Below are 13,735 nucleotides of genomic sequence, written 5' to 3' on the forward strand. Positions count from 1 at the left end.
GTCAGGAGGACAGCGACATATTCAGGCATGGACTTATTTCTGTATTCTCAGTATTCTGAGACGTGGGATACGGGACATATCAGGAAGGGGATGAGAAACAGCCCCTAAGTGTCGCAGGGGTACAGAGCCAGTAACGTGGAGGTTCAGCCCCAGTGTAATCTGTCTGTACCCTGAGATGGTTATTGCTACGAACATCTAAAACACCCTAAGACTAAAAAAACAAAAGTAAGGTTATCAAAATGGTACTAATTATAATGGCTGTAATTTCCCCCCTCTAATGTTCTTAATTACTTCTATGATTAAAAAAACATGTAATAGGAAAAAATGTACCTTAAAGAACTATTTTCTTTGATCAATTACTAAGAATTTGTCATCTATTATTTCTGCCTTTTCCCCAATTATAAGAAAACTCAGAGTCAAATTCTGTGTTCATCCACATAATTATATCAGTATAGTGGTCTAGATAGTTGCTTTCTTCTCATTCTACATGGCCAAAGGCCATAAGAAAAAATCTCCTGCAAAGCCTTCTCTATTTTGTCTACCCCTGCTGACATGAATCTTTACCATACAAGTTCGTTTTTAAACACATACCATCCTCCCTATCTTATGTGTGTGAATTAGTTTTTCAGCTAGATCAGTGAGTCTCAATGAATGGTATAAAGAAGAGAGGAGGAACCAGAGGATGAAAGGATAGGTTGACATCAGAACCACCTGGATGTGACCTTTCTAAATTACACACAGCAGCTAACCTGTGCCCTCTCAAACCATAAGCATCACTGCCATTGTGAGATGACAAACCCGAGGTAGGGGAATTAGGAGGTAAAAAGGATTAATAGCCAGTGATGAGAATATTTTTACTAGAAGTTTAGAATGAGAAGCTTATCTGTTTTAATCTTGCATCTAACACTTACTCTAAAATCTTTATTCTCGAATGACTATAAAAATAACCTTTCTTTCAACATATATTAAATATGTGCTAAATGTGAACGAATAGAGCTCAGTAAATTTCCTTTAGGCCTTATTTTTCAATTAGATTTGGGAGTTTCTTTACATTGGGAGTTTCTCCACCTCAGCACCAATGACATTTTGAACCAGATAATTATTTATCGTGGGGTGTTTAGGCTAAGTTGTGAGTACCCCCTTAATACCACTCATACGTTGAAGTCTTAACCCCAGTTACCTCAGATGTGAATGTATTTGGAGATAGGGTCTTTAAAGAAAGTGGTAATTGAGGTAAAATGAGACCAATAGGATGGGCTTGGATCCAGTATGACTTGTATCCTTATGAGATCAGGACATAGACATGTGAGAGCAAAGAGGAAAAATCATGTGAGGACACAGTGAGAGGGTGGCCATCTGCAAGCTAAGAAGAGAGTTCTCAGAAGAACTGACGACTTGATCTTAGACTGTTACCCTCCAGAACTGTGAGAGAGAGAAAAAAAAAGTTTCTCTTGTTTAAGCCACCTAGTCCATGGCACTATGTTATGGCAGTCCCAGCAAACACTCCATGGGGGTTGACCTGTGTGCTGTAGGATGTTTAGCAGCATCCCTGACCCTCTACCAAATGATAACTGTCGTAATCCCTCAATCTGACAGCTGTGACATTACCAAATGTCCCATGAGGGGCAAAATCTTCTTCCCTTCACCACTGAGAACCACTGTTTCAAATGGCCTCTGGTCATTTTTGCACTGCCAGTGCTCAGCACGGTGACTGCTACTTAAACAAGTAGATATACAAGTATTTACTGAATGAATTCACTTGCCCAGCTCCCTCTTGGTCTCATGGCTTCCTTGCAAACTCCTTTTGCTGCAATTAAAGTAGTAATTACTTCCAGTTTAAATTATAGCAGACTGTGTACTTTTTCATAAATGAGCAGTTTTCATTTTAGCAGAATTTTTGGCAACTCAGAGACATAAGTATCACATTAACGTTAAACCCTATGTTGTCTGACATTGCTCAGTCATCACAATCAGATCCTTTGACAGATCAGTGTGTGGTGCTGCTTTTAGTTTCCGTAAGGCACCACTCATGATTTTAGATGAAATGACTATGACAAATTCTCACAGAACCATTTGAAGCTTAGGGAACTCATAAAGGAAACAAATGGCCATTTAAGTGTTAAAATGCCTAACTCTAAGTCATAATGGGACTCCACAAATTATCCAGAAACCCAAGAGCATACCAAAATGCCAAAGTCAATGGAGACAACCTCTGGAAAGGGGAAGTCACAAATATCCTGGCACATTCATAAATTTGTGGTCTTAACATTGCCATATTTGCTATTGTGTTATTAAAAGCTGACGTGTTTGGGTTGGGAGGCGGCAGGGGGATGGAGGCTGACTCTGACATGCCAAAGAGAGGCATGAGCAACTCTGGAAGGAAATGGTGGACATTTTGCAGAGAAAATTTCTGACCAATCCCTTCCAATGAATTGTAGCTTATACTCAACTAGTCACATGACACTGTTTCAAGGACATGGTTTTAAATTGATATAGAGTCTATTCATTTACTAAATTCATTTATTGCATTCTTTTTAATAGCTAGAATTCAAAGTGTTAAAAATTGATTTACCCAAGTGAAAAGAAAGACTAACAGTGATAATTTTTTTAAGTGCTGTTTCCAGAAACTATGCTCGATGTTTTAAAGTTATTGTTTAAATTAACTTTAAATGTAACTTTAAATTATAATACTAACATCCTATTCTGAGTAATGTATAAGACATGGGTCTAACAAACAACTACCTTAAACTTAGGAAACATCCACCACCTAACTGCTGTAATGGGCGTGGCGTCCAGGCATCGGGTACTTACACACACCACAGATGTGAGTTATGACATCCTGCCTCTCCAAAAATAAAGAGGCCTTAACTCAACTGTAACTTGTAGTAGGCAGGTTGAAGAATCCTTTTCTGAAGTTGGTTTCTCCATGGAAGAGAAGGAGAATGGCTTAAATACACTGTGAATTCTAGAAATAAAACCAAATAAAACACCTATCCTAAAAAATCTGTGTACTCTGCAAAGCTGGTGAACTCTGTTAGTTATTTTTAGAGAGATGTTTTAGAGGCAGGAGGTAACTGACCAAGTGAGGATGTTTTGTAACTTTTTTTTTCTGGAATGGCAGAAGAGAATGAAAATCGGTTTAAAATAATATTTAGAACTTAAAATCTTCACTTGGGTGCTTATAAATATGACATCTATATGGCAACAAAAAGTACCATATTCTGATCACTGCATTGGAAAGGTCAGCCAAAGCACACACTAATTCCTATTCCGTTTATTTCTAGGCTCGATCTCGGCACTTTCAGCTGATCTTGTGCGACGATTGTGTCCCGGACTTACTTCTGTGTCTTGAAGATCATTTCTGAAAACAGTAAAAAGAGGAAATGTCATCTTAGAAAAGAATGATCATTATTATTCTACAGCGGTTTCTAGTTTGCAAGAGCTTTCACAGGTATTTTCATTTAAACCTCCAATTAGCTCTCTATTCCACTGACAAATCGATTATAATAATTATTATTACTATTATTATTATAGATTCTCGCTTTACAACTGAGAAAACAGTAACTTAGCAAAGATCACAGACATAGGTGATGGAAGCCAGGAACTGAACCCCTGAATCAAAATCTAACAGTTTTACATTTCTGCTTAACATATAGAAAGCTACAAAAAAAATAAAATAAAATAAATCTGCTCTCATCCTAATAAGGCAAAGCCAGATAGTCTAACAAAATCATAAAGTTTCTTGATCCTGTCAGAGCTGAGACTCTGATAACAAAACAGAATTCCAAAGAGAGATGGCCGCAAGAATTCTCTCACTGTTGGCAGAGCACTGGAGAAAGAGGATGTCAGCTATAATTTAAATGAATTCTGAAATATGGGCTAGTACTGAAGGCTACTGACACAGGAAAGTTTCACACATACTCGCAAGCTCTTTTCCAGAAGCCTCCATCAAGTGCTCATGAGAAAAATGGGGTGAACAGAAGATTGAGGAAAGTCCATTTTGGTGGCATAGGTATAAAGTAGATGACTGAGGGTGACAGGGGTCAGACAGAAAGCCCTACCTCTTCCCTGGACCCTTCTCTCCTAAGAAACTAAAACTTCAAGCTGCCAAGGGAAGATCAGAAAACTCACTGCCCATGGGGCTCAGGCAAAGACCCACTGTGCAGAGGGAAAATCTCTCTGCCTGAGGGAGAAGGGTAGGAAATCTTGTGTAAGAGCCTAAAGATTCATTATCGCTGGGGAAATAGTAGAAACAAAAACCTCTACCTCTCCAGGAGGCAGAAAACCCTCTTGGGCTGATGATCTAGCACAACACAATACAGAGCAGAGATTAGGTGGCAGCAGTCTGATTACCACGGGAGGAGAGAGGAGGGAGAGAGTGCTGAGAAAGCCCCATCCCCGAGACCCAGGCACACAGGGCCTACCTAAGACCGAGGTTGGGCCGAGACAACAGGAAACTCTCAGCTGGCCCCCTCCAGGAGCCAGACAACCAATGAATAAGCAGTAGCAGTGAACAGCTGAGGGAGAGGTACAGATGTGGAGAAGAGATACCTCTCTGGAGTGCTAGCGTGCAGAGATGGCTGAAAGGTAAACATGAGCAAAACCTGTGAGCAAAACCCTCTGGCAATCCATGCCCCATACTAAACGCAAGGTAAAAGCAGCCCACTGCCAGAGGATTCTGATGCCTCTGATTCACTGAAGATCACAGTGGTAACAAGAATACTTTAACCTAGGTAAACTCCTCACATTGCCTGACAGACGAAGCACATCTGTTTTCCAGGCATAAACACCACTGACCTCGGTCTCTATGGTTCTTCACGATATGTCCAGCATTCAAGCAAAATGTATGATACACAAAGAAAAACAAACAGACAGACAAACAAAAAAACCCATCATCAAGAGATAAATTAATTGACAGAGACAAAACGACCTGTATGTTAGAATCGTAGGACCTGGATTTTAGATAACTATGATTACTACATTAAAGGCTTTAGGGAAAAGCTGGACAACACACATCAATAGATGCTACAGGGGTGGCTCTGAAAGGCAAAGATCATTACTCTCAGCTGGCCCCCTCCAGGAGCCAGGCAACTGTCCCTCTCCCTACCTCCCAGAGTCTCAGAGGTTCCCTCCCCAGATGTCAGCATCATGCTTTTTTCATCTCCAAAAAAATCAGTGTGTTCCTTTCCATCTGCTGTTTTCTCAATCATCCCCTACTCACATCCAGTCCTTGTACCCAGAAGCATCAGATATGAGAGGGATAAAGGCATTTTTATAAAACTTACAGAGACTCATAACGTTCCCCATTTTGACCTATGTGGGCCGTGGTAAGGGGACTCAGTGAGCAGTGTACCCAGCTACTTGTTCATTAGCCTTTTGATCTAGGACAGGTACTGACAAAATTTTTTTTAAGAGCCAGACACTTGGGACTTTGGGGTCCATATAGTCCCTGTCACAACTACTCAATTCTGCTGTTGTAACATAAAAGGAGTCACAGACAATAGATAAACAAATGTGTGTGGCTGTTTTCCAATAAACTTTATTAACAAAAACAACAGACCAGATTGGGCCCTTGGGCCCTAGTTTGCCATCCTGTGACCTAGAATCATGTCAATCTAAAAAGAGAATCCAGGCGGCTGAAGGAGATTTAAGTCTGATTCTTCTAGGACCCTTCTTAGCCAAGCTGCTAGTCGGAGGGTATACCAATCTGGACAGTATAGGACAGCTTGCTGTTGGGAGAAAGAAAGAGGTATAATGTCCAGCAAGAGAAGAAGGAAACCTGAGTTTTTGAAAAAGGTCAATATAATATCAACACCCTTTTTGTCCTGATTGTTATCCAGAAAGTGACTAAAAGGAGATGATCCCTTTCTGGGGACAGCAGCATTTGGTGATCGAAATATCTTATTAAGGTATGTGGACCAAGAGGAGGTGAGGGAGTTGTTTTTTTTTTAAGGAGGCCATTCCAACATCCAGTAATATTAGATCCCTGTTAATTGTAAGGAAGATAAAAAGTCCATCAAATCCCTTGACTATCAGCTTCTTGCTGATTCCAGCCAGTCCCTTTGGAAAATGGCCCTTCCTATTGGTATCTACGTGAGTGACCCTAATGATTTGCTCAGCATCCTCTAGGTATGCAGAGCCATAGGGGGATGGGAGGGCGGGGAGTTTTTAATCTGCTAATTTGTGACCTGACCATCTTTATGACCTGATTTAAACAGTCACCTCCTCAATCCATATCTTGCACCATTTACAAAAATCGAATTGGTCACAGACCTAAATATAAAGCCTGAAATTTCTAGAACATAGGAGAAAATCTTTGTGACCCTGGGTTAGCAAAACATTTCTTAGGGAGGACACAAAAAGCACAAACTATAAAAGAAAAAAATTGATAAATGAGATTTTATCAAAAATTGCTCTCTGAAGAATACTGTCAAGAAAATGAAAATACAAGCCAGTGTGGAAGAAAGTTGCAAAAACACATATCTGATAAAGAACTCTCAAGTCTCTATAATTATAACAACAACAACAACAACAACAACCCAATTTACGAAATAGGCAAAAGATGAGGGGATACTTAAGTAAAACATAAGGAAGGCAAATATACACATGAAAAAGAAATCTACATCATTAATCATTAGGCAAGAGCAAATTAAAATAACAATAAAATACTACTATATATCTACTAGAATGGCTTAAAATTTCTTATAGGTTGAAAATACTAGACAATCTCATAATGCCACTCCTAGAAATTTACCCAAGAGAAATGAAAACTTATGTCCATACAAAATACTGTCCTCAAATGCTTAAAGCAGTTTTATTCACAACCTCTCAAACCTGGAAACAACCCAAATGCCCCATGACTGTTGAATGGATAAACAACTGTGACACATTCATACAACAGAATATCAGTCAGTAAAAAGGAACTACTGATACAGGCAATAACATGGATGACTCTCAAAAGCATTATGCTAACTGAAAGAAGCCAGACACAGAGGCTATATTCTTATACAAGAGAGCAGGGGAAGGAGACTGGCTTCGGTTCTTCATTGTGGTTCATGGGCGGGGGCGCCGTGAGTGAGGGCTCCCTCGCACAGATAGGGGCTTGCATAGTTTGCCAGGGCAAAAGGAAGGAGCTGGGATTTCTTATCGGTTGGCCCAGATGTGGGAGAGAAGGGGAAGAGGGAAGGATGAGACTTAAAAACTGTCAGCAAACAACAAAATAATGGAATCAGACCCTATTACAAGGTATAAACTGATGAAGAACTCAGTCTAGAGAACTGCTTTGTAGTGCTAGTTCACAGCTGTGGCGCAGTGGGAAAGGTACTACACATGGACTTTGGAGACTCAAGACAATTTGCCATTGCTCTGGGCTCAGATTTCTCATAAACCAAAGTGAATAAAGTTTCTTCTGTACCCTGTAATCACAGGGGTTAAATAATAAAATGGACATGAAAGTACCTATATAGGTGACTAGCACATATAAGGAATTTCATAGATGTTAGTTCAATGACATTTGTCTTCTCCAATACGCAGAAATAATTTTTGCTTTTTTTCTTAGTATTTACTTTCTATAAAATAATGGCACAAAAGAGGCAGGCTTCCTTGGGCTAAAACTATTTCTGTCTCTAGATAAAAGTCTATTAAAAAGAATGAGTCTCTTTGGTTTTGTCAATGGATGATAGAACTCTGGTTTCTTTCAATTCAAACAGAAGGGAAAATCAACATGCTCTATGACAGAACTGGTACCCAAATATTTCTTCACAGGCAAAAGGCATGAGCTAAATTTTAGAAGAGAAAAAGTAGAAAGGATAATAAATGTAAGGACTCATGTTTGGGTCCAGAAATGATTTCCCAGATTCAGGATAGGAAGCCATAGTTTAATGGCAGCAGGGGGATAATAGAATCAAAAAGAATGGGCAGTGAGAAATGGTCGACAAGCAAACAGATTAAACTTAAGATTTTGTGAAGTCAAATATGTGATACAAAAACAATCAGTGATAACCCTGGCTGTGTTCTGCATGTTAACACTGAATATAGTTCTTGGCTCAACACTTTAAAAGAACATGACCCAACAGACTAGAGCCCACAGAACATGCCTGGGACTTGCAGAGTCAGGGAGCTTCCCAAGTTCTTTTGCTTAAGGAATCAGCCTTCTTTCCATTATAGGCTAGGCTGCTGATGAATAAGAAATTGTCTGGAGGCAAGTCCACAGGCCCACTCTGCCTTTAGCCTGCTTGGCTCTCCATCCACAAGGACTATAAATAGGGAGAGGACAGGCCCATCAGCAAAAATTTTTGATTGGCTTTTGTTTCTTGTTGCTCCTATGTGGTTTTCCTTTCTATCATTTTTCTCATCTAATTTTTAAGGGTTTCTTGGGTTTTTCTTTCTTTTTTGCTTCATATATTTTTGGGGCTCTGCTGTGAGGTACCTATATGTTTACAATTACTCTCTCTTCTTGAATAACTGATTGTTTCAACATTATAAAATATTTTTGTCTTCAGTTACAATTTTTGTCTTAAAGTCTATTTTATCCGGTATTAATATAGCCATGCCAGGTCTCTTTTGGTTATTGTTTGCATGGTACATCTTTTTCTATCTTTTCTCTTTCAACTGATTTGTGTCTTTAAATCTAAAGTGCATCTTTCTAGACAGCACATAGTTGAATCAGGGTTTTAAAAATCCACTTTGCCAATCTCTGCCTTTTAATGCAGTGTTTAATCCATTTATACCCAATGTATTTGCTGATAAGGCAGGGTGTATGCATGTCATTTTGCTATTTGTTTTCTACATGGCTTATGCTCTTTTTTGTTGTTGTTGGCCCTCTATTCACTACTTTCTTTTGTGTTAAATGTTTTCTAGTGTACTATTTTAATTCCATTGTTATTTCTTTTACTACATTTTAAATTTTATTTTCTTAGTGGTTACTCTGGGGATTATAATTAATATACTAATCTATAACAACCTAGTTCAGATTAACACCAACTTAAATTCAATAGTATATAAAAACATTGCTCCTAAATAGCTTTGTACCTTTCTCCTTTCTTTCTGCTATTACTGTCATACAAATCATATCTTTATACACTGTATGTCTATCAACATAAATTTATAATTATTGCTTGGTGCAGCTGTCTTTTAAATGAGATGAGGGGAAGAGTTACAACAAAAATGCATCTGTACTTACTTTTGTACTTACTTATACTTTTATGTTACCTTTACTGGTGTTCTTTATTTTACTTGGATTCAAGTTCCTGTCTACTCTCCTTTCATTTCAGCCTGAAAGACTCTGTTTATATTTCTTGTAGGACAGATTTCCTAGTGACCAATCCTCTCTAATTTTTTTCTTCTGGGAAAGTTTTAATTTCTCCTTCACTTTTGAAACAGTTTGCTAGATAGGGAATTCTTGGTTGACAGCATTTTTTCTTCTAGCACTTTGAAATGTCGTCCCACTACCTCTGGCTGGCCTCCAGCATTTCTGATGAAAAATCACCAGATCCCTTTTAAGTGATGAATTGCTTGTCTCGTGCTTCTTTCAAAATTTTTTGTTTTTGACGAAGTCCGCTGAGCATCTTGCATGTGTAGATTAATGTTTTTCATCAAATTTAGGAAGTTTTCAGCCATTATTTCTTTATGTATTCTTTCTACTCCCTTCTCTTTCTCTCCTCATGGGATTCTCATTATAGATAGATAGATAGATAGATAGATAGATAGATAGATAGATAGATAGATAGATAGATATAGATATAGATATTGATATTCTTGTTGTTGTCCCACAGGTCTGAAACTGTTCATTACTCTTCATTCTTTTTCCTTTCTGTTCCTCAGACTGAATAATCTCAATTGACCTATCTAAAAATTCACTGATTCTGTCTTCCACCTGCTCAAATCTGCTGTTGAGCCCCTTAGTGAAGTTTTCAGCTATTAAGCATTTTCAACACCAGAATTTTTTAAAAAGTCGTTTCTATTTTTATTGGTATTCTCTACGTGGTGAAACCTTGTTCTCATATTTCCCTTTAGTTCTTTCGACACGATTTCCTTTAGTTATCGGAACATATTTAAAACAACTGGTTTAAATGTTTGTCTAGTAGTCCAATGTCTAAGCTTCCTCTTGGACATTTTTATTGGTTGATTTTTTTACCCCTTGCATATGTACTATCGAATTTTGCTTTTTTGTCTCGTAAATTTTTGTTGAAAACTGGACATTTGTAATATACTATGGCACCTCTGGAAATCAGATTCTCCTACTTCCTCAGGGTTTGTTGATGGTGGTGTTTGCTGCCACTGTTGTTTAGTGGCTTTCTCAACTAATCCTGTAAATATGCATTCTTATATTGTGTGTTGCCACTGAAGTGTCTGCTTGGTTAGCTTAGTGATCAATTAATGAATAAATGTAAGTTTCCTTAATCACCTGGAGCCAATATAACACAGGGCCCCTTGCAAAGCCAGTCTGTGCCAAAGAGCTCTGTGTGTGTGTTGGGGCATGCTTTCAGCACTCAGTTGACAATTCTGCCCCAGACAGATCTAAACACCTGGTTGAAGACAGCACAACTGTGGCTGAGAACCAATGCTATAGGTAGAGCAATAAGCAGGTGGCCAGTGTGCACTCTACGACCAGTCATTGGAGAAGCCATACCCCTACGAGAGCCTGGCCAGTGAGCTAACTGCAACCAAGAGGCAAAACCCCTTCCTCTTGCAATGTTTCTCCAGTGCCCTCCAATGATTAAACTTAACATTAAGAGAGCTGGCTAAAGAATGATATTTAAACGGCTCAATTCAATTTTCACAGAGCAGGCAAAAAGGATGAAATTTGGAGCTGAGAGGCAATAAGTTGGTAACTGGCCTTAGAGCCCTGAACCTTCATATAGAAAAATCCAGTTATCCTGCTGGAAAAGCCACATGGGGAAGAACAAGCTCCCAGATTACATGAAAAAGGAGAGAAGTCCTAGCAGCTCAGCTGAACATAGCCCTTAGCCACTCTGCCAGCTGCCTGCATGTCAGGTGAATGACCACCAGCAGCCTAAGGCCAGCCCAGACAGAAGAATCATAAAGAAATAAAATGGCTGTGGTTTAAGTTCCTAAAGCTTAGGGTGATTCGTTACATAGCACCTAAAAGTAAAGAGAAACTGTTTCTGTTTACTTTCTATTTGGGTTATCTATTGCTACATGACAAACCAGTCTCAAACCTAAGAGGCATAAAACAACACAATCATTTACTTGGTCATGATTGTAGATCTGGGCAGGGCTGAGAGGAGACAGCTTAACTGGGTCTGGAGGATCCACTTTCAAGAAGGCTTGCTTACATGACTGACAATCTGGTGCTGGCTGTTGGCTGGGAGTTCAGCAAGGGGAGGGCTGAGCCCTTGGTTGTCCTCTAGTTGGCCTCTTCCCAGGCCTAGATCAGGCTTTTCATAGTAAAGCTGCTGGTCCCAAGATTGGGTGTTCTGCAAGGACAAGCCCACTGTGCAAATACTCATCAAGCTTCTTCACATCACATGACCAAGCCCAGAATGGATGTGGGCCTCACGGTGTGAACCCTGGGAGGAACGGTTCACGGGGGTGGAGAAGGTGGAGGTGGAGAGACATCAAGGTAACCCTAACCCCAGGTGTATTCAGTTGTAAAAATTTATCAAGCTGGACACCTAGAATTTGTTCACTTTAAAGTATGTATGTTAATGTTAAACTTCAATAAAGTTAAACCCCCAAAGAAAGACAAACCATTAATAGTCCTCCACTAGAAAATATGACAGGCTCAGAAGCACATGCAAATGATTCCTTATGGGGTTAATATGAAATGCAGATTATCAACAGAGAAAATAGGTCTTTCTTTTCTGATTTTATAAGACTATTAAGAGAAAGCTATTTCCTAACATTTTCTTTTTAAGGCACTATAATATACAAAGTTAAAAAGATATATAAGTGGCAATCCTTATCCATTCACAGGTTCCTGAAGCCATGTAAGCTCTACGACCTGCCAGGAAGCACATTCAGATCCAATAAACATTAACTGACACATTCATTCACTCAGATACTTGCTGAGTGCTCACTGTGGGCTTCCCAAGCACTGCACTAGGTGCAAGGGAATCAAGATCCAATGAACATGCTCTTTGGAAAGGAAGGCAGGTATTAGTGCAGAGTGCTGCAGGAGCAGAGTCGGCGCCTTCCAAACAGAGCTATGAAGAAAGAATGACAAGTCCTATCTAGATGAAAAAAGAGGAAAAGAAATTTGGGCAGAACAGTAGGTGCAAAGGCACAAAGACAAAGCAGTATGACTCTCTGAGGCAACTCTGAGTACTTCAGACTGGCTGAAACACAGTGGCAGGGTGGGGAAGGGAAAGGAGGGAATGAAATTCCATGGGCCAGCGGATAGGCTGAGGCCATAACAGAGAGAGCTTGGATGCTGGGGAGTCCCTGAAGGACTTTAAAGCATGACAGAGAGAACACAATGTATTTTAGATCTCACTAGCAGAATAAACTGTAATGACTAGAGACAGTCGGATGGCTGTTGCTAAAAGCTGCAGTAGCCTATGGTACACAGGGGGTGACAGACATTACAGAGGTAATCTACAGTAGTGTGGCTCAAAGTGGGAGCCCCAGAAGCAGCATCGACAACACCTGGGAGCATGTTAAAAATGCGAACTGTTAGCACTCACCCCAAATCTACTGAATCAAAATCTCAGAATTGTATAAAGCCAACTAATCTGTTTTATGAGTGTTCCGGGTGATTCTGATGTATATTTAAGTCTGAGAACCACTTATCTATAGGACTTGCAATCTACTCTGTGTAAGGGAGAGTGAAAAGTTGAAAATGATTCCTAAGTTTCTGGCCTGAACAGTGGGGTAGACTGTGATACCACCATTTACTGAAAGAAGGGGCAGCGAGAGAGGGCAGGTATGGAGAGAAGGGACCTAGACTCTCGGAGGCTGACATATTTTTCCTATACTTTATGTATAAGGAAACTGAAATCTGGAAACATGAAATGACATACCAGGACCAATTCCCTTAGTTTCCATTCCATTCAATGTGAACATATCTTTGTAGCTCAAAACAGTAAGATGAACCAATATTTACAGACATAAGAACCAAAGAGCAGTCTGTAGAAAATAAGACTTTTTTGCTGCTTTATATGGAACACTGTTTTGCTAACAGAACCTCTCAAACATTTAAGGAATTAGAAGAATGTGTTGGAACTAAAATAGCATGTTCTAGAACTAATATTTCAAATATGCTGCTGCAGTACCACCAAATATGCCTATAAGCATAAGATAGGTATTTGTAGAACTGCCATATTTTGCTTTAACATTTATTATCACTGAGGATCAGGTGATGGGGTTTGTTTTCTAAGTGCTTTCTTATAATAATTACTTTAAGAGGTCATCATTATCAAGAATGGGCTTAGGCTCAGGAATTCTGGACCACAGCTTGTCACAGCCATTGGTGTCACAGAGTTTTAGTTCAGCATAAACAGGCTAATTCCTAGTACAAGAGGGTTGCCTCTCCCAGAATTCAAAGTTAAATAATACTTAGGTGAGAGCAATGCAGCCCAAATCTCAGACTTTCATAAAACACTAATTTGAGCTACCAAATATCTCATTAGCCTGAAAAACCTACTCATGTACATTCCCTGAATACACCACACTTTTCCATTCTCCCAGAAATTCAGTAATGAAACTACAAAATATCAGTAGTACAGTAAAACTCTTTAGAAAGCAGTATAGTTTAATGGTCAAGAGTGCTAAC

The 13,735-nt window shown here is 39.3% G+C and overlaps 1 protein-coding gene across 6 annotated transcripts in view; it reads right to left on the reverse strand.

Annotated features, from left to right (window-relative positions):
- Positions 1–2,590: 2,590 nt before the first annotated feature.
- The window catches only part of RAD18 (RAD18 E3 ubiquitin protein ligase), an 84,812-nt gene continuing 73,667 nt past the window's right edge, over positions 2,591–13,735 (reverse strand). For all 6 annotated transcript variants that reach the window (XM_016134858.2, XM_016134857.2, XM_016134856.2 and 3 more), the window contains one exon: positions 2,591–3,361. In XM_016134858.2, coding sequence (XP_015990344.1) covers positions 3,259–3,361 — 103 coding nt within the window. In that variant the 3' untranslated portion in view covers positions 2,591–3,258. The remainder of the gene's footprint in view (positions 3,362–13,735) is intronic.

This window comes from Rousettus aegyptiacus, unplaced genomic scaffold, assembly GCF_014176215.1.
Source record: "Rousettus aegyptiacus isolate mRouAeg1 unplaced genomic scaffold, mRouAeg1.p scaffold_m13_p_4, whole genome shotgun sequence".
NCBI classification, from domain to species: domain Eukaryota; kingdom Metazoa; phylum Chordata; class Mammalia; order Chiroptera; family Pteropodidae; genus Rousettus; species Rousettus aegyptiacus.